This window comes from Macrobrachium nipponense, chromosome 45, assembly GCF_015104395.2.
Source record: "Macrobrachium nipponense isolate FS-2020 chromosome 45, ASM1510439v2, whole genome shotgun sequence".
Classification (NCBI taxonomy): Eukaryota; Metazoa; Arthropoda; class Malacostraca; order Decapoda; family Palaemonidae; genus Macrobrachium; species Macrobrachium nipponense.
In genome coordinates, this window is record NC_061105.1 from 37,568,810 (window position 1) to 37,594,855 (window position 26,046).

General features: G+C 37.3%; 1 protein-coding gene across 11 annotated transcripts in view; it reads left to right on the forward strand.

Moving 5' to 3' along the window:
* LOC135214486 (sodium channel protein para-like) overlaps window positions 1–26,046 on the forward strand; it is a 344,371-nt gene that overhangs the window by 294,564 nt on the left and 23,761 nt on the right. For 5 of the 11 annotated variants that reach the window (XM_064248839.1, XM_064248840.1, XM_064248838.1 and 2 more), the window contains 12 exons: window positions 1,041–1,214; window positions 1,582–1,744; window positions 2,443–2,639; window positions 2,961–3,165; window positions 6,521–6,652; window positions 8,465–8,743; window positions 17,567–17,712; window positions 18,109–18,408; window positions 20,863–20,985; window positions 23,496–23,618; window positions 24,022–24,216; window positions 24,804–25,031. In XM_064248839.1, the coding sequence (XP_064104909.1) occupies window positions 1,041–1,214; window positions 1,582–1,744; window positions 2,443–2,639; window positions 2,961–3,165; window positions 6,521–6,652; window positions 8,465–8,743; window positions 17,567–17,712; window positions 18,109–18,408; window positions 20,863–20,985; window positions 23,496–23,618; window positions 24,022–24,216; window positions 24,804–25,016 (2,250 nt within the window). In that variant the 3' untranslated portion in view covers window positions 25,017–25,031. Of the gene's footprint in view, window positions 1–1,040; window positions 1,215–1,581; window positions 1,745–2,442; window positions 2,640–2,960; window positions 3,166–6,520; window positions 6,653–8,464; window positions 8,744–17,566; window positions 17,713–18,108; window positions 18,409–19,956; window positions 20,080–20,862; window positions 20,986–23,495; window positions 23,619–24,021; window positions 24,217–24,803; window positions 25,032–25,910; window positions 26,019–26,046 lie in introns of those variants that run through there. The other 6 variants (XM_064248849.1, XM_064248841.1, XM_064248842.1 and 3 more) reach the window with 6 other exon arrangements.

Genomic DNA, 26,046 nt, shown 5'->3' on the forward strand with positions numbered 1-26,046 from the left:
CTCTTCATGATGAAAGGAATCGTGGACGAAGAAAACCATGTTTAAGAAAATTACTTTTTCTTCGTATACTATTTCCCATATCCGAATTCAGCTAGAAAACATTCATCAGGAAGACGAGCGTCAAAATATTTGCGAAGCCATCGTCCATTAATAAAACACTTGTCAAGAAAATATCCGCAAAGAGAAAGTTCAGAAAAATTATAAGTTCGTTGTTTTCCCATAACTCCTTTCTCCAGGAACGTTGTCCGGAGATCCTCATCTGTACAGTAGTGTCCTTCTTCCACCTGTTATTGAAATAACGAGCTGATGGGTCTGTTTCCCACCAGCTCTTGCAGTAGGTCTCTCTCTCTCTCTCTCTCTCTCTCTCTCGCATCTCTCCTCTCTCTCTCTCTCTCTCTCTCTCTCTCTCTCTCTCTCTGTTTGGTGATGGGTCTGTATGCATGAACTGAATGTCTACTGCTATTTTTCTGCTAGTGCGGACGCACCAGTCTTCAGAAGAGAGAATAAAAACATGTCTAGTAATTTCGGTACCTTAGCTTGTGCTATGTTATATCAAGAATATTTTCCAGGGAAGTTCGTTCATTTGCTTATCATCATTTGAGCCATGAAATATCTCAAATTATTATTGATTGATACTGTCATGATGGATATCAGTCAAATATCGTTGAGCGGTGGACTATAGACCATGTATAGCTGACTGATTGATTTAATAGGACATTTTTGGGGGCTTACAAGGCTTTCAATGACGTTGAAGCCACGACAGGTGAAGGATTTGTCTTAATCAATAGCGTAAGCATGCCATGTTTTGTATATCTACTATATCTTTTATCATAGAGTCCCTTATAAATAATAAACTGCCTTGCCGTCTTGGAAACTTAAAGATAAATATCTTGCCTTAAATTTGACCTTCCAAGCCTGAATGATGAGAAATATTCTTGATGGCTCCCAGTTGATTCTTGCAGCTCCCCCTCACTACCTCCTCGTTTTCGATTCCCCTATTCCCGTCTGAAGCAATCTCGTTTGTTTTCCCCCTCTGGCAGTTCTTCACGGCCACCTTCAGTATCGAGTGCTTCGCCAAGATTATCGCCATGAGCCCCAAGTACTACCTGCAGGAGGGCTGGAATATCTTCGATTTCATCATCGTGTTCTTATCACTCCTCGAACTCGGTCTTGCCAACGTCTCTGGTCTCTCTGTCTTGAGGTCCTTTCGATTGGTGAGTAGCCACTTCTGTTGCTATTTCATTTATTCTGTTTCCATATAGTCCAGGCAAAAGATAAAATCTTTGGTCTATTATTGTTTTAGAGTTTCAGGTCACGTATTTCACACTGTCGTCAAATTGAAAGAATTCAAGTTAATAATGTGACATTATTGGTTCTTCTGAGACATTATAACATTAATTATGTTGTGTGAAAACATCATTTTTGTAGGTATATTCATCGACAAACATTTACTTTTCTTAGGAGAGTTTTGTTTCCGTATCGGTGTACATTTACATCTACGATCATAAGCACACCATTCTCAAGCATGATTTACTGAAAGTCTTGAGATGACGACACTAATGCAAGTTTATATTTCCACAGCTGAGAGTGTTCAAACTGGCAAAATCTTGGCCGACCCTCAATTTGCTCATCTCCATCATGGGTAAGACAGTAGGTGCCCTGGGTAACCTGACCTTCGTGTTGTGCATCATCATCTTCATCTTTGCCGTCATGGGTATGCAGCTCTTCGGCAAAAACTACACAGGTGTGATTTCAAGTTTTGTCATTGAAATTTTGGGTACGTGCACTAAGTAGTTAGTAAACGTGAGTTTGATTCCTGAGACAGGGATTCTTAACCACGTATTCAATACAGCACGAAGAAAACATTCTAAATGCTTATGCACTATCACTTTACCTTTGGCTTACATTATTGGCTCTCAGACTTAATTTTAACTTGTTCCACCTACTGTACTTTGAGTATATCTTTATTGAAACTGAAAACATAACATCCCATGAACCTACTCCTGGAAAAAAAAACAACAACTATGGCTTATAGTATCAGAGACTTCAGATTCGTAGGTAAAACATCTTATGAAGGAAGGCGTACTATGTTTCCCCGCATTTGTGAATATTACCGCTTCATTTCTCAAGAAGATACTTAAGATGTATTGTATATTTGCTGGCGGGACGGGCATATTATACAATGATCAGCTGAGAGCATTTTAGGAAAAATCCAATTTAATGTTGCAACTTTAACCGTTTTTCATACAAATATTCCTTGGCCTTGAAAGTGTGATCATAAATGTTAGAGTGATCTTCATGAATTCGGGACAAAAAGGTTAAAAACAACACTGATAATGAGGTTAAGAATATTGACTTAGGCTGTGAAGGACAATGCCTTAATTTTTTTTTTTTCCAAAAGCAATATCCTTCAATGTTCCTTTTTATTTCTTCCTTTTCCAGACAACGTCGTAAGATTCCCAAAAACACCGGATGGGCAACTGCCTCGTTGGAACTTCACCGACTTCTTTCATTCGATCATGATCGTATTCCGTGTGCTGTGTGGAGAGTGGATCGAAAGTATGTGGGATTGTCTCCTTGTAGGAGATTGGCCGTGTATTCCGTTCTTCCTCGCCACCGTTGTCATAGGCAACTTGGTCGTGAGTATCACTCTTTGTGCCTTTTGTGGATCCTGTCGCAGTATCTAACTGATGTAGCAAAGTGAAGTTTCTAAGATGGTTTTGACATTACCACAAATCACCACAATCCAGAATCTACATCTAGATCTCATGTAATTTAGAGGCTTGCCACAGTTTTCGGCGAAATGCTAGCGCCAAAGGACAGTACTGTATTTTTTTTCCAATTTGGTTCACTTTAGGAGTTAGGAATGTAGGACCATGCTGGGGAAGCAACAAAAATTGGGGATGGAAGATCTTCTCCTGACTGCTCTCTTTTTTCTTGCTCTCTCGTCTCGAACCCAGGTGCTGAATCTGTTCTTGGCTTTGCTCTTGAGCAGTTTCGGAGCTTCGAACCTGTCCGCTCCGGCCAGTGATGGCGAAACAAACAAGATATCTGAAGCCTTCGACCGTATTGCCCGCTTCAAAGCTTGGATAAAGCGCTCCATATTCAACTTCCTCAAGCTTATACGAGCCAAGCTTACGAATCAAATCAGTGACCAGACGCCAGGTGAGCTTCAGATTCAAGCTTACATTCACACACCTTATTGCTAGAGTCACTCGGCTCATTTTACACCTATGCCACTCCCCCCCACTAACCCCCCCAACCCCCCCCCATTATTGAATCACAACCGTTGCCCCCCCCCCCCCAAAGCTCACTCACGTTTTTTATTACAGAGATGAAACTGGGCTATACTGGATTAAAAATATTTAATTATAAAATTATTAACTGTAGACGTTCCTTTCTGCAATGCCTTCAAACCAACTGTAGTACAAACTCGAATCTTCATTATATTGAAATGAGTTGTGAAATGTATAATATTTTCATTCAAAAAGGATAATTACAACTACAACTTGAATGAAAATTTAGCAATTGCTGTTAATTAATAGCACTCTTCAGCGACACTCAACATTGACTGCTTTGTGTATTCCGACGATGATATTCAAAATTGTTGGTGAAAGTCAGGCTACTTATGGCTGTCCGATTTGGAAGATTATTTCCCGTAGATATGTCCCTGTATGCCCCGTTTCTTTTCAAAAGATATGACAATTACTGCACATTTTTCTATCCCAACACTATGAATACAGTACTTTACATACGTACTGGTAAAGGCAGTCAGTTGAAATGCTTGTTACTGTAATCCTGAGACTAGTCATTGCTGAATTGCAACCACCTTTGGCTATACGTACATATCTCTCCTTAGATAGAATAGGCGTCTCATTCCCCCGAGTACAAAGGTTCGCTAAGAAATGTCAAAAAGAAAATCCAGTTTCAGGTCTTTCAAGGGCCAAACCAAGCTGCAGTCATGCTGATCTCTTCTTCTTCATCATCTTCTTCTTATTCTTCTTCTTCTTCACAGAAAGAATTTGCTATAAATTCACATAGCAGTAAGAAAGAACTCAAGACTGAGAAAAAGAGAACTGAACAAAAGCCAGCATTTCAAAGTCTGGCTGTAACATGACGCTCCAGGCTTCTTTTTTTACCCAGTTTTTTTATATTTACTTTTTCTATGGTGTATCAATTCTGGTGTCATTACCTACGGCGACTTTCATTGACACCTCTTAGGTGTTTACTTGTGACATTTCAAGGAGAACCTGTTTTTATCAATATGTTTGGCACTGCTCAACGTTCCCTTTCTTTCTTTCTTTTTTTATTTATTTTTCTTCTCTTTAACCTCTATGTTGGTAGATACTGTGGTCTTGCGACGAATTTCTCCAAGTTTTTGGTGTCTCCTGTCTTCAGAGGATGCACATTTAAATTCATGTTTATTAATGACCCCAGTTACTACGGAATGCATACCTACTGATGATCCATCGCTACTCTGCCTTTCATAATTACGCAGATCATCAAATTCTTACAGTACAATTTGAGCTGTTTTGTGGATTCAGCAAAAGTCAGCAATTGTAGATATTAATCAATCATGAATAATAATCCACCGTTTCACTTTGGGGATCTCATGAAGATCAGCCCACGTCTCTTCAGTCAAATAATATAAGAAATAAACGTCTTTATTATTATTGTAAACTTAGTCAATCGTTCAGTGAAATAAAAAGTCGCGTAGGAACCTATAAATGAACGAAAAAATACATATTGCTAATGAGATTCCGTTTGCCGTGATGAATGACCTCATTGAATGACAGAAGTCCAGCGTCGTCGGCATCGACATCCCTTTTCATTTCAGAATTGTAATCAACTTCCCTTTTCTCACCCAGAATTCACACTCACAAATTCCTTTGAACTTTTTAGATATCTTGTGAACAGTCTAACAAACTCGTACGGTTGAATATGTGAAGTCCATCCAAATTTGTTGGGTGAAATAACAATTTGCTGACTTGAACTCGTTTTGTCATTGTTTTTACCTGACAGTACATGCCAATAACTTCTTAACGTCCGTTCACACAAATTATTACATGGTTTTTATTCGCCCATTACACAGTACTTTTGTAAACCCGTATAATAATCTTATGTAACCTCGGTTTTCTAAAAACCAACATTTTCTGTGCATATTTTGAAAATTCAGTTTTTTTAATTTTGAAGAAATGACTTGAAGTTCATGTGGTTAATCTTAATCGTAACTTTTTAAAAATTCACTCCATTTTTATTTGTCAATGTGATTGACTAAAATTACAAAAATAAAAGAATTAGGATTCTCCCGAAATGTTAGTAAGAAAAATTATGCCTTGAGGTTTGGCTTCAAGTAAAGATTTTTAATTGTATTTTTTATAACTTTTTATAATTGCACTTGCATGTTTTTTATGGTCATATCACATCTTTTTACAATAATATTTTAAGTAGAAATTTTTTTAGTAATTAATGAACTATATGATTAATGTTGTCAAAAAGATTCCCAGTCTCTCAATAGCCAAAGAAGAAAAAAAAAGAGAAAAATTATGTAGGCATACGAGACTCAGAGTAGTGACAGTTTTTGACATGAAATTTGACAGTCAGTCATTTTACACTGATTAACCAGTATTTTATTGTAGATACAATGGATTAGATCGTGATTTATTGATAAATCAATCAGAGATGTCCCCTATAGAGAGATTTAGTTTCTGTTTCATAGTTTAGGTTATGTGTGAAAAGTCACATGATTTTTTTTATAAACGAGCATAATATTTATCAATAATTTAGAATTGATTAAAGCCCTCTAAAGTTTGTAATTATAAAGAGTACCTATTTCCAATAGTCAATGTAGTTAGCGCAGCTTACAAGGTAGGAATAAGCGATGTAGTTCAAATGAATTAAGGTATATAAAACATCCACTCGACATCCAAACAGTTTTTCATATATAAGCCTTAGGAAGCAAAAGTAATAGAATGGGATTATTAGTTACAGGAAATTTAATCCCCGATAGTACTTGCGTTCTTTTTCCGATCTTAGCGTATAATACTTGCTTTTTGCATAGGGTTATTGACACAAGTAATCACTAGTATTAGCTCAAGTATACGACAAAACCATCTTGAAATAGAAGAGGTATATTTTATATAAGAATCTATGTTAAAAATATTCTGCCTTTAGTATGTTTCCGAAGCTTGGACACAGGCCACACAAGCCCCATTGTGATGTACATAGTTGCCACTGATCACAGGTATTGTCAAAGTTGATGGATATATATGTCATATCAGTCGGGATAATAACGTGAGTTTCAGAATAAGTTAAAGAAATGCCTCCAGCACTTCTCAGCAGACTTTGAGGAAAAATTTCATGACAAACACCTGAGTTAGGGAAGCATTATGAAGCAGCTCCTATATACAGAGGCACACAGTTAACAACAGAATATAAGGACAACCAGAATACAATAGGCAGAGAGACATGATATCAGGATTAGGGCCAGAACGGGACATTGACATAATTAGTGAGTCAGTGTTGATGCGGCGACTTACAGACTCTCGCGATGTGGATGCAGACGACGCCCTCATGGACAGACAGGGTATGAAGAAACTCTCCAAGGACCACACTCAGGTCGACATCCCCATGGACGGGTTGGACCTACCAGGTGAGTTGACCCACCAAGACTGGGTTTTCCATTGCGAACCCCAGTTTTGTCTGCCTTCCTTCCTTCCTTCTTCCCTTACATAACGTGTTAGCATTTTCATCACACGCAGATATTCAGCTAGAGTCCAATACTTGACTTTTTTTAAAAGACCCATTTCGTAAAATTCAAACAACTTTGTAGCAGTGTTGTAGCACTTGAATCTTCTTTGTAGTAGCTTGGTGAAGCCTGCAAGGGCCTTTTAATTTTTAAAAGAAAACCTGAGAATAAATGTCGGTAAGTGACGGTAACATAACGAGCACATCCTACTACTTCATTGCATACAGGAGTGCAGCTCCAGGAGTACGTTTGAAATTGAGCATTTGAGATATCTCGAGTATTTCATCATGGATGTTTAGGGGTAAAACAAAATTGTGTGATTACATTTTGAAAGTAAAGTGAGAAGCGCCGTATTCCATTTGCGGGTTCATTTCCTTTCGAAATGGTCCGCTGTGTTTTGAAATTTAGGTTGAATATGTGTTTTGCAGATTTTAGTAAATTCAAAGTTGATCACTTCTTATTTAGCGTAGGTCCATGAGGCAGACGATCTATTCTCAGTGGGTCCCAACCCTAAAGGAAGCAAAGGGCACGCTTCTCGAAAGAGAGAAATCTATAAGAAGTTGAATTGTTGTAGAGTTAATTGGCCTTATGCCACCACGGAGTCAGCAATGGGGGTAAACAGACTGTCTGAAATGTTATTGTTTGTATGCTATATATGATTTTTCTATATGTCTGTGTATGATATGCCTATTCTTGTACCTAACTTAGATTTACACATGATAAAGAACAAGCTCTATTTACCAATCGCTAGGTGCTTCATAGAACGCTTACACATGCCTTTGTCAAATCTCAAATGCCATAACACAAGAGTCAGAAGTTTCTACAGGCAGTCCCCGGTTATCAGCGGGAGTTCAATCCGTTCTTGGCAGAGTGCTGATAAGTGAAAACTGCCATTAACCAGAACCAGCGATTTATGGCGCTTATGGCGCCGATAACCAGTTAATGGTGCCTTTGTTAGACATGTTATGGCGCCATAAATCACCGATTTTATAGCACTAATCAAGCACCATAAAACTGGATTGCTATTAACCGAGTCTGCCGAGATAAGCGGGGACTGACTGTATTTCCATTTTGTTGCACAAGCACCAATATCAACATCATCAGCATTCACAGTAGTTTTCAGGATTTTTATGGCAATGCAGTGCTTCTTAATTTTGAACTCAAGCAGGGAGCTAGTTCAGCTGAAGTTTTCACAAAAACTATTTTATCATAGCTCCTTCTGATATCAGATGAAAGGAAATATAGTTTTCATATTCTCTGCTCTTCTAAATGGAAAAATATTTCCAAATATTTTTAACATGTCCTTATGCACTGTTATCTCTTGCTACCTCAAAGTAATGTACTATAGCATAGGAATTTATAAACCACCTATAATGAAGTTATGTTGTAACTGTAATTTATGTACTATTGCATTTGAAAAATATAAGTTGATAATTTAGTGTATCTGAAAATCATAGTTTAGCATTGAACTGAATTCTCTATTCACCAGATATCGTATTTAGTTTTTTGGTATTTAGTCATTCCTCTGTCTTTTCACTTCCATTTAGTCCTGTTTGCCTGTGTCTGTTTCTTCTTCCTGTCGTCATTGTTCTCTCATCTCTCTGTGACCTTGTTCTCCCTTCTTGGATTGCTAATCTAATCTGGTGAAAAAAACGTGACAGCACTTGCAGAATAATCAGTGTGTTTCCTCGTTCCTATAACCCATGGGAAACACAGATGGCAAGATCAAGAACAACGCCATGATGAACAACAGCAAACACATCGTCAACTCGATCACGAAGGACAACGGCGAGATCATCGAGAATGACTACAGCAACAAGCAGGTGGTGCGGCTGGACGAGGACGACGTCAGCAACAACTCCCTGGGGTCCCACAAGAACCGGAAGCTGAAGAGCGACAGTGGAAGCCACAAAGGATCATCCGAATCCTTGGACGACGGCGAGGAGAAGAAAGATGCCAGTAAGGAGGACCTGGAGGATGGTATGCTACTTGATGGTACACTCACTCGCACTCAGCTCTCGTTCGTTCTTAGGATTAAGTCTTTTTCGATCGTATAGGAGGTATCCTTGGCGCCGGGGCGCTTCTGGAGACGGAGGCCCTCGCGGGCTGTGCCCGAAGCTCCCGGCACCCAGACAGTCTCATGACCCCCAGCCTTTACCATTACCAAGAGTTAAAGTTTCCTTGTGCTTTCAAAATTGTATAGCGAAATTTATTCAGATACAATAGATATTGGAATTCAGTGTCCATAGTAGATTGTGGTGTATAGCTGCCACTTATTAAACTCTTGTAATTGCCCACATTGAATTTTACATTTTCGCTTGCATCATGATAAAGCTAAATCATTTTAATTTTATCTTGAAGGAAAGAATATCTTTTGACCAGATTATGTGAAGCTGACTGGCATTGAAGGATACCCCTAATACCAGACATTGTACAATGGTGGAAGTTGACTAATGTAATTATCTTTCTGTGTTCTTCCTTATTTCATGGATTTATTTTACCTCCCACTCACCTGTTATGTCCCTCATTCAGTATCAAATAAGCTACGACCTTTTCTCACCTTTTTGTTTTATTTGTTTGTTACAGATCAGTTTAACCTTTCCATGTGTTTTTAGGATCCGGGAATCTTTCAGATTGGCTTCAGTTGTGGTTCCCCCAGAGTTGCTATATTTCTAGTAATCTTGGAGGCACTAATTTAAATTTGCTTCATGCACATTTGCGCGCACACACACACACACACACACACACACACACACACACACACACACACACACATATATAATATATATATATATATATATATATATATATATATATATATATATATAAAGAGTGTTTCAAAATTAGAGGACCCCCTCTACAGCATGAATTAAAATTGATATGGTCAAAAACAAAAGTAATTCAGAACAGGTATTTATTTAAGTTTCCTTCTGAGTATTTAATATTTTGTGTGGCCTCCATTTGCCTGTATCACAGCCTGCATTCTTGAGGGGTATGATTTCAGCAAATCGCAAAAAAGCTGAGACTCAAACTCCATTTTCCTGAGCGCTTCGGTCACCTCTCTTTGCAGGTTGTCGAGGCTTGGCATGCTATCGTAGTTCACTGTGTGCGGTTCAACACGATCATTTAAGATACTATCAATGTTTTCACACACATTAAGGTCAGGGGAGCTACCTGGAAATTCACTTGACGAGAAGAAATCATTACCACTGTTTCGAAGCAGCTCCTATGTCTGAAGAGCCTTGAAACATGGTGCCTTATCATGCAAAAATATGACTTTTTCAACAGATAACACATTTTCAGGATCTTTGAGGAAAGGAAATACTCCGCCAGTAAGCACAGTTTCTCTGAAGTATTCGCCATTCCATGACTCCTTTTTCTTTGATGATCCACACTAACCATTTGTCTGTGAAACAGAGAAAAATTCCCAAACATTCAGGAAATTTCACAATTTGGTGATAGCACATGCCATCGCTGATATCATCCAAATTTGCAGCCCAAATGATGTCATTTTTATGATTTGGCTTCCTGACTGTGTAAATGAAGAATTCATCTGATGTGGCAACATGGAGAAAGTCAGCTTCATCCCAGTCTTAAAGAAATGAACCACAAACCCATGCACAGTCTTCTCTCTGTTTCTGGGTGATGTTGGGCTTGCTGATAACATGAAATGGCTTGATACCAGATTTTTTCAACTCATGATATACAGCACACGATATACAGCAATATAACTTCTCTCCTTTCCCCTTTTTATTTCTAGTTCAAGCGCCAATTTATGTAAAGACTTTCTTGATCTACCCACTGCCTCAGCTATGATGTCTTCTGACTCCTGAGAAAGGACTTCAGGCCTTCCAAGATTCTCACTCTTTTTGCGATGACAGTCATAGGGATTTTTTGTTCCAGTTTCTTTTAACAAAGGATTCATCTCTTTTAGTGGATTTAGCTATCCAGGAACGTGAAATGAAGGATGCGTCTGCATCCCTGGCCTATCTGAAGGTTATAGCCCGGATTCGGTCAGTCCATATGATTTCCTCGAGTCGTTAGCCTGGCTGTATCTAAAAATACAAGAAATGTAAAGTGAAAAATAGCTTAATAGAAACTTAAGATAATCTACTTGGAGATAGGCTATAGCAGAAAACTTCATAACTTTCCATTTGTTCTTTGGAGGGGGGCCTCTAATTTCGAAACACCCGGTATATATATATATATATATATATATATATATATATATATATATATATATATATATATATATATATATTATATATATATATATATATATATATATATATATATATATATATACACACACACACACGCACAAAGTCGACCTCTGCCTATTTGCAGACTCGCCTAGTTGTGGATTTTTCTGTGGAACATATATACACATTATTCACAGACAATTCATCTATTTGCGGTATTTTTCATAGAGAAGTATTCACTAAGTACTGTATTTTCATATCATTTCGTGACAAAATGCAGTTTTATGATAAAACTATTAAGATACTCAGGGATAAGAATTTTCAGAAGGGTTCCAAGTATTTGCGAATATTGGGGATCAAGTATGTGTTTGTATGTGTGCAGTCCTTCATACTCTTGGATCTGAGTTTTTCTCATTGAGAGTGCAATCAAGCATATATTTTTTTGGTTATTTCTTTCATATATTAACCAGTCTCTTTATTTATCTGTTGAATGTTTCAATTGGCATCCGTTTTGTAAAAATGTTTTTGGCTTTTTTGGGGTTTTCATTGATGACAATGAATACATATTACAATGTGTAGGGTGCTTACTGTGCAAATGATCAGAAATACCATGGTAAGAGTGAAGGCTATGTTGGAATATACAGAAGGGATATTGTCTGTTTTGGTGTAAAACTCGGTCTTAGAAATGGTGTATTATTTCACCAGGGTTGTATATAGCTTAATCATGTTGTGGATGGAGTGATGGGGGAACGCTTGCAGAGCCCATGAGATACAGGCAATATGGGATCAGCAAAGCGTTTAAGATCGGAATGTCATGATACTTGCTGACACAGTTGATTGTTGAAGTCATTTGTATGGGAAGGGTGGTTTAAAGGAAATGTAAGGTCATGAGAGTAATTAACCTCAAGAAAGAAGATTAATTTTCTTTTCTTGGGTTGTGGAAGAATGGAATGGGTTAATTCATGTATGCATTGGATTTGGGAATATATAAAAGAGTGCGGTGAATTACAGGACAGGTCAAAAAATAAAAGTACCACAGCTCTGGAGGAGTTGTAGAAGGAGTGCATGGTATGGAAATAGTGTGATTTTGAATGCAAATGAAAGAAAAGAAAATCGTAAGAAGGGTTAACAGAGTGAACAATGTAGAATTATAACGATATGATAAACACTGCCTGAAGACCAGCCTCTCCGCTCTGGCTCTGTGTTTCGAGCTAGAAGGTCGCAGTACTTAAAATCCAGTCTTGGAACTTGCCCTTTCAACCCTCATATACAGTTTTCCCCGTATTCACGGGAATAGGTACCTGCCCCCCCATGAATAGCTAGAACCGCGAATAGTTGAAACCCCTATAAAAATGCTTAAAACTGCTTATTTTGTTAGGTAAAACTGAAGAAAAACCCACTAAAATTGTTTATACATGGTTTTTTTTAGGTTTTTTTCCACAAAAAATGCATTTTATTATGAAATTGGTAAAAAAAAACCACAGGAATTTGTGGGTATGTTTCATAAAAATACCACAAAAAAGTACATTTTCCGCGAATAATGAGCGTATATGTTCCAGAGAGAAATCCACGAATACGTGAGTCTGCGAATATGGGGGTTCACTGTATTACCACCAGTTTAGCAGTATGTGTTCATGAGTAATAGTAACAATACATTATTCATGTTTACATTTTCCTGTTATTATTATTATTATTATTTTTTTTTTTTTTTTTTGGTCTAACACAGGCCTCCCATTCGACTGGGTGGTATTTATAGTGTGGGTTCCGGGTTGCATGCTGCCTCCTTAGGAGTTCATCACTTTTCTTACTATGTGCGCCGTTTCTAGAATCACACTCTTCTGCATGACTCCAGTTTTTCCAGATTCCTTTTGAGGGATCTTGGGATCGTGCTTAGTGTTCCTATGATTATGGGTACAATTTCCACTGGCATATCCCATATCCTTCTTATTTCTATTTTCAGATCTTGATACTTATCCATTTTTTCCCTCTCTTTCTCTTCAACTCTGGTGTCCCATGAGTGATACTTTCTTCTTGATTTTCTCAATCAACGTCACGTCTGGTCTATTTGCACGTATCACTCTATCTGTTCTGATACCGTAGTCCCAGAGAATCTTTGCCTGATCGTTTTCTATCACTCCTTCAGGTTGGTGCTCGTACCACTTATTACTGTAAGGTAGCTGGTTTTTCTTGCACAGGCTCCAGTGGAGGTCTTTTGCCACTGAGTCATGCCTCTTTTTGTACTGGTTCTGTGCAAGTGCCAGACATTCGCTTGCTATGTGGTTTATGATTTCATTTTTCGTATTGCACTTCCTACATATGGGAGAGTTGTTGTTTCCATCTATCGTTCTTTGAACATATCTGGTTCTTAGGGCCTGATCTTGTGCGGCTGTTATCATTCCTTCAGTTTCCTTCTTGAGCTCTCCCTTCAGTAGCCATTGCCACGTGTCATCGCTGCCTAGTTCTTTAGTCTGTCTCATGTCTTGTCCGTGCATTGGTTTGTTGTGCCATTCCTCTGTTCTGCTTGTCATTCTCCTGTCTCTGTATATTTCTGGGTCTTCGTCTACTTTTATTAGTCCTTCTTCCCATGCACTCTTGAGCCACTTGTCTTCACTGGTTTTCATATATTGCCCCAGTGCTCTGTTCTCGATGTTGACGCAGCACCTATGCTTAGTAGTCCCCTCCCTCCTTCCTTTCGTGTTATGTATAGTCTGTCCGTATTTCCTCTTGGGTGTAGTGCTTTGTGTATTGTCATATGTTTCCTGGTTTTCTGATCTATGCTGCGAAGTTCTGCCTTCGTCCATTCCACTATTCCTGCGCAGTATCTGATTACTGGCACTGCCCATGTGTTTATGGCTTTTATCATATTTCCGGCGTTCAGCTTTGACTTAAGTATCGCCCTGAGTCTGCATATATTCTTTCCTGATCATGTCCTTCATCTCTTGGTGTTTATTATTATTATTATTATTATTATTATTATTATTATTATTATTATTATTATTATTATTATTATTATTATTATTATTATTATTATTATTATTATTATTATTATATCAGTTTTTTGTGACCAATTTATTTCAGGCAACATCAATCATCCAGTCTCTCAGTATTATAATTTTCCCTTCATATCTTCATCAATTTAATTTCTTTTCATGATGTTGAGAGCGTCATTATTAAGGAAAGTGAATAATTATGTTGGAAGTGAATAATCAGAGCATTTAATATAAAAATAACTATAATAATAATAATAATGATAATGATATTAATATTTTTTATTGTTATTATTATTATTTTTTTCTCTCTCTCTATCACAGTCCTCCAATTCGACTGGGTGGTATTTATAGTGTGGGGTTCCGGGTTGCATCCTGCCTCCTTAGGAGTCCATCACTTTTCTTACTATGTGTGCCGTTTCTAGGATCACATTCTTCTGCATGAGTCCTGGAGCTACTTCAGCCTCTAGCTTTTCTAGATTCCTTTTCAGGGATCTTGGGATCGTGCCTAGTGTTCCTATGATTATGGGTACAATTTCTACTGGCATATCCCATATTCTTCTTACTTCTATTTTCAGATCTTGATACTTATCCATTTTTTCCCTCTCTTTCTCTTCAACTCTGGTGTCCCATGGTATTGCGACATCAGTGAGTGATACTTTCTTCTTGATTTTCTCAATCAACGTCACATCTATCTATTTGCACGTATCACCCTATCTGATCTGATACCATCGTCCCAGGGGATCTTTGCCTGATCGTTTTCTATCACTCCTTCAGGTTGGTGCTCGTACCACTTATTACTGCAAGGTAGCTGATGTTTCTTATTATTATTATTAGTTATTATTATTATTATTTATTATTATTTATTATTTTATTATTATTATTATTATTATTATTATTATTATTATTATTATTATTATTATTATTATTAATCAGTAAACTGGAGTGTTCAGTTTAACTGTAATAACTCCATCGATATGATTTTTAAATATTAATTAATAAATATTTCTATTGCAATAGTGAACCTAACCCTAATCCCAAGTCTAACTGTGAATAACACTCAAAAGAGAAAATAAGTCTTCATGCACCTCATAAAATTATCTCTAATAAACTACTTATCTAAAAGGAAATAAATTTGTTTTCATTTAATCCTCCACCATTGTACAATATAGTTTAGTAACTGTAGTTTAATGCTGCTGCTGTAATTTTAAGTTGCATATCCCCATCCTCTCCCTGTCTTTGTCTCTCTTCTTGTTTTAATCTAAATTCCTTGTACTTTATATTTCGGTGTGCTCTCTCTCTAGCATGGAAATAACACGCAAATTCACACCTATGCCATATCAGACCTGATATTTATTCAAATTGTATTTTTCCTATATAGTTTTTTATAATGGAATTGTCGTCTTGGCAGTTCCCTGTTTTCATGACCATTAACAACCAAGATGAAAAAATCTCTTATGAATAATTCCCCAATGTCACAGCTGGAATGTGGAAGAATTTTGTAGACATTTTAAGATGGTTAGGTCAAGCAATTCATGATCAACAACAAGAATGCATTAATGTTATGATATTGTATGGTCCAATAGTTACTGTATTTCAATCACGAAACAAAAAAAAATCATGAGATAACCTACTCTTTGGTCAAACAACTCTTTATTCACACTTTGAACACAAAAGAACTCTATAGAATATTTAAAAATTGCTGTCAAATAGTTTCTTCACGTATTCTCTTAACATAAAAAGTTTTTTTTTAATCAAACAACTTGAGTAAATACCCTGTTTGGGAAATGATGTGACCACAGTTTGTAGTTTTCATCAGTAACAGTATGTTATTGACAGGTATTGCAGTAACACAGATGGTTCAGTAACTTTTATTACATTCTGGTTGAAGACCATTTTCTAGTTATAATTGACAGAAGCCATTTTCTTATTTCCATTGAGGGAGATATCACTCCTGTGGTCACATATTTCAGGGATATGGTCTGTCCTGTGAAGTGCTAAATATCTATTGAATTTTCTTATATTCTTGTCACTTTCTTGGTCCCTTTATTTTTCTTGTACAAAATTGTTGTACTGTACTGTTTTGCCCTGCCCTGGGTCCAGCCATATATCCAACACAGAAGGAATCTTTCTGCTTTGCTCTTACTAAAACTTGCTGGGACTTTTGTGTTTATTCATTCGATTTTCCCATTATTATAATAAGTTTTCTGTTACTAAAATTGAATGAGCTATATACCATAGTTAATTTTCACTTTACTAGTGAGGTAGAACCCGGTGCCTTAGTTCACGTTTGCTGTGATTTAAAAGGGTTAAGTATATTAAATCTCTGTTATAGTGTACCCCGAATGTTGCAAGATGTGACGATAATCATTCAAGTTTTTGCTGTAGTTAAAAATAAGCCAGGATTCTGTGCTCACATTCAGTCTCTTTAAGCAAAGACCCAAACACATGTGTAAGATTTATTTATATGAATGCATTTAATGATGAATGAAGGAATAAGGGGGAAATATTAAAAGCATGGAAATTCCTCATTGTTCTCTGTGTGGTCTTGTTTTGTCTGTTTCATAATTGATATGTGACTTATTCTTTATACAGTATTTAACCATAACAACAGATTGTCTTTTTATTCACGGGACTGGATTCTGAATGATTTACCAGAATTTCAAGAAACAAACATATTGTGCAGAAGTTTATATGCGACATCATTATTATTGTTATATTTACAAAGGAATTTTTAGGCAGAAGATGTTACTTTGAAGTTATTTTTTCCACCTAGCCTTGATACTACATTTTTGTGAATAAAAATTATGTTTCATGATGAATGATAACTTGATTTTCTATTAGGGAAAATAAACAGAAACTTCAGTTGTTGATGCTGAAATCAAAAGAAAAAAACTATAAACAGTCCTGTTTCAGTCAGTTTTATGTGGGACAATGCATAGAGAACAGGAAATTATTTCCCCAAGCACAAGACAGAAAATTATTGTTTCCCTCCCTATGTGTTCAGACCCGCTATAAGATTTTCTTACGCACTTTTAACCTTAACCCATTGCTAATGTTACTGCTGCTATTGCCATCACTGCCGCTTCACTCTGAGCTTGGTGATTTTGTGCTTCTGCTAATGCTGACCTCTCGCTTTTTTCATTCATCTTGTCTTTTCAGCCTCTGGTCCCTGTGACTGGCTGTCCACACCCATGGAGGAACAGGAATCCGGCGATTGTACTTTGTCACCTTTCATTCCCAGGAGCCTGACACCCTAGTCTGCTCGTCTGACCACCGTTTTATATTATACAACGAGTAAAATGTTCATTTAGTTGGCAGCTAGCAGATGGGGATAGGTCCTCCTCCTACCCCTCCCCCCCTCCTCCACCACCTCTTCCTTCCCCCTCCACATTACTCGTCTTTTCCTTCCTCACCTCCCAATGATTTATAGGTCCTCTTTGCCCTTATAATCCACTTTTCCTTCAATTTATTTTCTTAGTTTTGCCGCCAAAGCTCAAAAACGTTGATGTCCACATCACCCACACGCCTCTCCACAGTGGCTCACGCAAGTTTTACTCATTAAACATGTTCTCAAGCTCTCCAAAGTCCCTAACCTGACACACTAAAGCTTCCTGTTTTCCTTTCAGATTTCCAGGGATCAAGTGGTGATGAGGAGCTCCTGGAAGATGGTGAGCAAAGACCACCTATGATGGACACTGGAAGCGAGATCATCCTGGACTTCCCATCAGATTGCTTCAAGGAAGCATGCTATATTAAATGTCCCTGGTTTCGAGTGAGAATCCTATTATTTTGTATGCTTGCTTGTTGTTTCTAAAAAGTGTGATCACTGAAGTTTTTGTAGAAATAATGGATAATACAGTTATTCAGTCTTTTTTTTATTTAATAGGTATAATTTTCAATTTCTGAAATACTATATCATATGTTATCTTATAGAATTTGGGGCACCATAGATAATTAAAATTCAAAGTTGGAGAGATGCCGGATATAATTCTACATGTTTGTTTAAGAGATGTTTTCTTTTCTTTGAAAAATAACCTAATTATTAAAGCTGGTAAAATTGTGATGGTCAGAGACTTTCAAGATATGTAACATAATAAAAAATACCAGACTTAAAATGTTTTGGTGGTGTGACAGGTGTTCCTCTGACTCAGTTCATTCTCCTTTCCAGGGTGATCCTGATTCTCCATTCTGGCAAGGCTGGGGCCATCTGAGATTGAAGACATACCAACTGATTGAGAACAAATATTTTGAGACAGCTGTCATCACCATGATTCTCTTGTCTTCTCTGGCCTTAGCCCTGGAAGATGTGCACCTAAAGACCCGACCTGTGCTTCAAGATGTTCTGTACTACATGGATAGGATCTTCACTGTAATATTCTTCATTGAGATGTTGATCAAGTGGGTGGCCCTCGGATTCGCCAAATACTTCACCAATGCTTGGTGTTGGCTTGACTTTCTCATTGTCATGGTAGGTGTTGCCTTGATTTGTTACCATTATTGTAAATATTCACCTTCAGGATAACAGTAGAGAATTCATATGTCTCCATTTTCTTCCTTTTTCATTGCTGATGTTTTAAGCCATTGAGTCTCAAAACTAAATCTTATTAGACTTCTTTGATCTAAAATTTGCTTATTTCAGTGAGATCCAGCTGAGGCTGTTTATGAATCTTTTGGCAAAGATTCTTGTGGCAGCTTCTACAAATGTGGTTTTATGTAATTGTGTTGTAGATTAGAAAAACTTAATTTCTTAAAATTTTTATTGATTTCAGGATAGATTGTACAAGTATACTGTGAAAAAATATTATCCATTTGCGTGTAATGCTATCAAGTTTCTTTGTGTAAGAATATTTTCTTGTCTAGTGCTGTATTCCATTAGTACTTCATTTGTTCTTCAACTTCATAGCCACACCATTAGTCACCAACTGATAGCCGTGTGAGTGACAGATTCCAAAAATTATCATTAAGAATTAATTGTTGTGGTGTGGTATGATTTTATTTAATTAAATCAGTTTGTGTTGCATGTACTATGCCAACTAACATTTTACATTCCAGCAGCCCTATTTGGGAAGGATGTGAGACTTGAGTTATGGTGTCACTGGATGAAAAAGCAAGAGTGAATTACAGTGGATATGAAAAAATGACAGTTCCATCTACATATATAATGACCACTGATGATCGTAGTCTTACATCCTGCCTCCATCTGTGTTAAGGGACAGACCAAACATCCAGCTTTTTACAGACATTGCCATGTGCATAATGTGTTTACCTTTTCAATATTTCTGAGCTTTACATGATTTCTAGATTTCTCCTGTTAAATGTTTATCAGTTACTCTTTTAGTTTTAATTAGCTATAAATACGTATTTTAGGTATCATAACAATAGGTCTTTCTTGCATCATCTAGCATGAAATGTGCTGTGGAACTTGAGGTATTTGAACTCCGTGCTATTATTTATAGTGGATTATGAGGTGCCTTTAATGAAATATCACCTCAACTTTCAGTATAAGGAAATGAAATAGGCCATACTGTGTATGTTTTTTAGCAATCCATATCAGATAGATGCTTTTTCTGTAAGTCTTAGAATTTGTTTGAAGTGGCAAGTGTTTGGATGTACCAGGTGTAACATCTTTTGGATGTATAAGTGTTTGGATGTACCAGGTGCAACATCTTTTGGATGTATAAGTGTTTGGATGTACCAGGTGTAACATCTTTTGGATGTACGTATAAGTGTTTGGATGTACCAGGTGTAATATCTTTTGGATGTATAAGTGCTAGTGCATATGAGCTGGAAGTAGATCATATCTTTCAAGTTTACACAGTATCATGATGTAAGTGTTTTTGCACAATGTCATGATGTAAGTATTACTACACCTTTACATACATCATACATCAACATGTTTGAGTTTTAAGTGGATTCACTTCGTGTAAAAGTGCAAGTGCTTGAGTTTAAGTGGATTCTTCAGTCTGTGTCAGCCTTTTGGGTCTGGTCACTGTACTCTGCTAAATTGGTCTTGTAGGTCTCTCTGATTAACCTGGCGGCCATTTGGGCTGGTGCTGACGACATACCAGCCTTCAGATCGATGCGGACATTGCGTGCCTTGAGACCATTGAGAGCTGTATCGAGATGGGAGGGAATGAGAGTAAGTAGTTACTTCCAGAGGGCTCTCTCTCCCTACTTGAAGCTGCTGACCATCGTGGTGGTTTTAGAGTTGCCTCAGCATATCTGAATAGTGATGTTCCTATATAGCTCTCCGTAATCCTTGATTATCCTTGCCATTTCTTCCTTAAACCACTTCCTCATGTCACCCTGATGATCTTGATCACTCTTGCAACTGTCCACATTACGCTACCATGACTTGTTAAACAGGAGAAGGGTATAGGGTAACATAAGGGAGGAGATTCTCCTCCTTGCCCTACCCCTAGACTGTACTGTGTATGCGTGTGCATATGTGTGTGACTCAGTGTTCATTGAGCTGTGTAGCAGATTTTTTTTTATTGTTTCCTGATTACTCCATCATCCTCGGTTGTTTTTTCATCCATGATATCCTCCCAGTGTTCCTCACTTTCCAAACCTCAGTATTATAGCCATCCATCCTTCCTCTTCCTGGTTGAATCCCATGAACATAAAGCTATCACTATGAATATGCCAAGTGTCCTATCTTGGATCCTGCTAAATGTAACTGCGCGTGCCACACGTGAGCGAGCAGCCGACAAGTGTGTGACCATGTTTAACCAATGTCTTTTTCTCTCCCTGTAGTTATGTGGTGTTGGACGTTGGTGCTACTGCAGCTGTGCCAAAAATGCCCTGTCTTAATCTTTCTAAGTACTATAACTTCTGTATCAGGCATCTTCTACTTCCTCAGTCTTCTCTTTTCCTCTCTCTTCTGTTCCTCTGTGTAACTCGTACGGGCTCTGATTTCCAGGTGTCCTTGATTAACCTAGTGGCAACCCTGGCTGGAGCAGGCAAAATTCAGGCATTCAAAACGATGCGAACGCTTCGCGCGCTGCGTCCCCTGAGGGCTATGTCCCGTATGCAGGGCATGAGGGTAAGTGCTGCCCTCAGAGCAGCAGCAGCCTAAAATCAGAATTAGCAGCTGCACGGCGCATGATTGATTCCTGCTACTGTACCGAGCAGAATGCTCTTGCCTCAGCTGCGCTGCTCAGTACCCATGAAGAATCTTACTGCCAGATAAGTTTAAAGATAAAAAGGACTGTGACAGCGTGGCTGGAGGAGCCCCTCTGCTCTGAGCCCCTGTGATATTCTGTTTGGAAAGGTTGATTATATGGATTTACCAGACTTGGTTACTTTTTCCTTCAATGGTAAAGGAATGGCCTAATTTCTCTCTGTAAGGCAGAGGATGAAACTTGTCTCTTATTAATGAAGTGAAGGAGAAAGCTTTTCATTCCTCTTAAGGCAAATTAGGTATCTTGCCTTTATATTGTAGAAATTGAAGGAATAATTTCCCCTTTTCTGGGCAAAACTTTGTGATCAGAAATCCAGACAGATTCACGGGCTTCCAGTTCCACAAACCTCTTTATACTATCCAAGGCGACATGCGCACTCGAATTAATGGTCAATTGATAAGGACACAATAGAATAAGTTAGTCGACCCTTCAGGTCGTGACGCATGCGCACTGATAGTAAGTCTGCATGGGCACCATCCCATATAATGAGCATGAAAATATACATAGCCCATTCAATCACCATATCCACTAGAACTGACAAAGTAGGTATCACATTCATTCAAACTTTATTTATCAGTGATATCACATTGACTCGAGCCATCAAAATTTTATAACACTGACCTATATTGACAAATATGGTAATATCCCATTCAATAAAACTGCCAAGTTATATCATATTAACCCCAACTTTCTAGGTATATCGTATACACCCCAGTTGCCAAACTGTACAAACTTACACTGGCAAAATGTGTACTTCACTTGAACAGCAAAATTTTTTGAACTGCCAGATGGTACACTGCACCTTATAAGTTGTAATTAAGTTAGAATGAATCTCTTTTATATGTATTCCTTCCAATTACATGTGTGTATATTTCTTAAAAGAAAAAAAGATTTTCCATTTTTAAGATCAGCAACACACCAGTCATGTAACAATTAAGATTCTCTTAATATGTTATGAATTACATTGTCCAAGAGAGTGAATCCTTAGATGGGGATAACATTTAACATTCTCAAGTTTGAGAACTTTTTTTTTTTTTTGTATCTGCAAAGGTAACATTTGAAATGCTCAACTATCAACCAAGAAATTGCTAAAGAAGTCCATCAGACTTTTTTTTCCAATAACTACACTGCTTATTTCCTCTTCAGAATCTGATTCATATCTTGCATGAGCAATAAAAGCATCTTGCATGATCATGCAATTGCATAATCTGATACACTGTCCTCTTTCTGTTTGACTGTTATGTCTTTGTTATTTTACTCCTCACCTTATACTTTTGCTTGTTGTGCAAACTTACAATAATCAAGTTTTTTTTCACATTGCTTTTACTTCAACATGTGCACCCAGCCTCTTCTTGTGCTGTTGTTCTGCTGATTTGCTTTCCCAACCCCCAACCACAGATGTAGGGTAGATTCACATACTGTTTCCCAGCAAGAATAAACGCATGTCATTCCCAGCAATGGTATTTGTTCTTGCAGTACAGATTGCGGGGGTGGGGGACGGGGGTTAGGTAGTGATGATATTGTAGCAAATAGAAAAGATTTATAATGAATTATGTCCAAAATTCAGTCCCTACATATGAACGTTTTGGTTAGATTGTGTGTTTAACCATTTATTTTTGTGGGAGATCAACTATTCATAATAGAATTTTTGCAACTTAAAGTAAAAACCATTGGTTGTAATGAATTTTAGAAGACCTTGTAGCACTCCCAATATCTTATAGGAAATTCAATTACGTATGTAGTATTAATCAAATCTTAAGATTCTTTTATATGAAGATTGCTCTAGACCACAGGTCAATTTCCTCTCATTTGGTGTTATAAGTGATCAGTAAAAGTCAAATAAATTACTTTCCTTACATACCAACGAATAAACATTAATTTCTTTTATTTTTCTGGCAACTTTTGCAATTCAGACATAATGGAATTATCTCTCTGATCGAGTTAAATTACAATAGTCTTTTAGCATAATCAGGTCTGACTTGAGAATGGCCCAGTGAGATATTCTGCCAGGTTGTTACTAAATCCTGAGTTAGGTAAATAACAATATTATCCCTGGCCTGGCTGTCATGTAGTCTATTCAGATTATAAAATCATAATTTCAAATTAGCTTTATGTTATTGTGAGGATGCTTAACATGATTTATAATAATAGTAGAGAGACAAGCATGTTAGAGAACCCACTTAACTGAATAGGAAAATATTAACTACGTACAGATGTATGTATTCACTGATAACAGATAATATTAACCATAACAGCAGCTAATTATGTTCATGATCATTTGAAGTCATTCAAGAGCCTTTAAATTAGTGGTATTAATTGATGATTGACAGCATTTAAAATTAGATTTTAATCCATTCCTTCTATCCAACAGGTGGTAGTGAACGCCTTGGTAGGAGCTATTCCATCCATCGTCAATGTGTTACTCGTGTGCCTCATTTTCTGGCTCATCTTTGCTATCATGGGAGTGCAGCTTTTCAATGGAAAATATCACAAAGTATGTTCAGGTGATCGTATCTTTGAGTTATTTTTCAAGTGTTCGAGAAAAATGTCGGTCATTCATTCGTGTTTACTAAGAGTAAATTATAGTTCCAAAGAAAATCACCGTAAGTTTATTTAAGGTTCACTACATTGATTTCATGTTAAGTAAAGAAGAGCATAGAGCAGTTTCTGAAATATTCACATAGTTCACCAATTTGATTACAAAGAATGTGCTTAATCCCTAAAATGTTTCTATGAATTTATGTGCACAAATACTAGTGAAAGATGGTCATTTAATGCAACAACTGTCAGCTATTCTCATCATTCAGACAAAAATGTAAGGGCCCCTGAAATACTCAAAAGGTTGATTATGTCAGATTGATTCCTCACTAAATTTATTTATTTGTTTCCCTTTTCAGTGCATGAATGATGATGGCATCAGAGCGGATGCAGAAGAAATACCTAATAGAGAAGCATGCATATTGGCAAACTTGTCTTGGGAGAACAGTGAAGTGCACTTCGATCATGTAGGGATGGCATACCTCGCCCTCTTCCAGGTTGCCACTTGGAAGGGTTGGATTCAGATCATGAATGATGCCATTGACTCCACACAGGTATGTGTGGAGAGGGAGGGGGATAATACTTGGAGGTATTCGTCTGTGGGTCTTATCTCTGGAGGGCATTCCTTATAAATGACCCAAGTCAAATATTTCTTAAAAATGATAGTCGGTGTACAATTTTGCTACCAAAATTTAGCAACGTAGCTTTTCATGAAACTGAGATTTGTTCTTGATTATTTAGGTCACTGAGTTCTGCTTTCAGTATTCAGAAGTGGTTCAAATACCTGATTAGATCCTAATCTTAGGGAAGGGTATCCCAGTCTGTTCATGACTGAAATTTCATGAGCAGTATGTGCTATGAACTTATTTTTATCATGCTTTTGACATTCTCTACCTTTTTAATTCTCCCCAGTATTTGAGACTTGGTTATCTTCCTCTTTTTAATCCTTCCCAAAGACCTTAAGACTTTTGTTCATTCAAACTCTTTGTTATCTGCCCCTTCCCTAATCATTTTTCCAAAAAGGTATGTAATCTTTTATCGGTTGTTACTTTGGGTTATCTTCCTCTTTTCAGTTTGCATCAAAATTGAAGACCCCTTTGGTAATCTCATCGGTGTTCTTTGCACTTTTCTTAACTTTCAGGTTGGCGAACAGCCAGTGAGGGAGATCAACATTTATATGTATCTGTACTTCGTCTTTTTCATCATCTTTGGGTCTTTCTTCACACTGAATCTCTTCATTGGTGTCATTATCGACAACTTCAATGAACAAAAGAAAAAGATAAGTATCATGGTGGTTGTCTTCTTTAGAAAGGGTTGCTGTCGAGGGGCTTTAAAGTCTGAAAAGCAAGAATGAAAGGACTTATTAAGTATGTAGTTACTCAAATTACGTGATTCAGAGCCAATCTTGCGATTTCTATAAATTCAGTACGCATAGGGTATTTCTAACATTACAGTAAGATGCTGGTCAGTACTATTTGCTCCCATTCATTAAAAATTAAACCTTAAACTAAGGAGTGTATTTTGGTCATTAAAATTTCTTTGGATGTCTTTCATGCCCAAATATCCACTCTAGATATTGTATACCAGTATTCCTACTATGTACATTCCCTCTGGGTATGTTTTATTGCATGAAGAATTTTTAATACAACAAGCCTAAACTTGAGGTACATCTGTTCCACACCAACCTTCTTTCATCATCAGAGGGCTGTGAATGCTTCACGATAGACTTAATATTTGATAGGGGGCGCGTAGGGCATTGAGTGGGTTTTTATCTGTTAAAACTGATGGTGTCACTCAAACCACAGAGTTACATCTAGAAAGAATATTTTTCTTATTTCAGTTGATTCCAGACATTTGGCATATATTTAGAAAAATATGTTTACTGAGTACCTTTATCCATTTGAAAATTTGTAGATATTTTCTCTTTTTGCATGTTATCATAAGCTTGTGCATTTTTGACACCTGGAAATTGCTCATGGTATTGCCTTACTTTTAGAGAGTAACATTTTGTGTGTAATCTTTGTAGTTGCTAAATAAGAAGTCCCTTGGCATACTATTGCCTGGGATGGTATAACTCAAGAGTACCTTAGCATACTATCTTGGATGGTATACTTAGGATACCTTGCATACCATCCTCCGGAATGGCATAACTTGGGACCACTTTGTTATACCATAAGTATAACAAGGAGAAAATTCATAAAATATGGTTTTTTAAACAAGCTAGTGCAATGTGTTTTGTGATATCCACGCAGGAGGGTCTCTCGAGATGTTCATGACAGACGACCAAAAGAAATACTACGCCGCCATGAAGAAAATGGGCTCAAAGAAACCACTTAAAGCTATCCCTCGCCCACAGGTATGACCTGACCATAACCGCCTCCTCA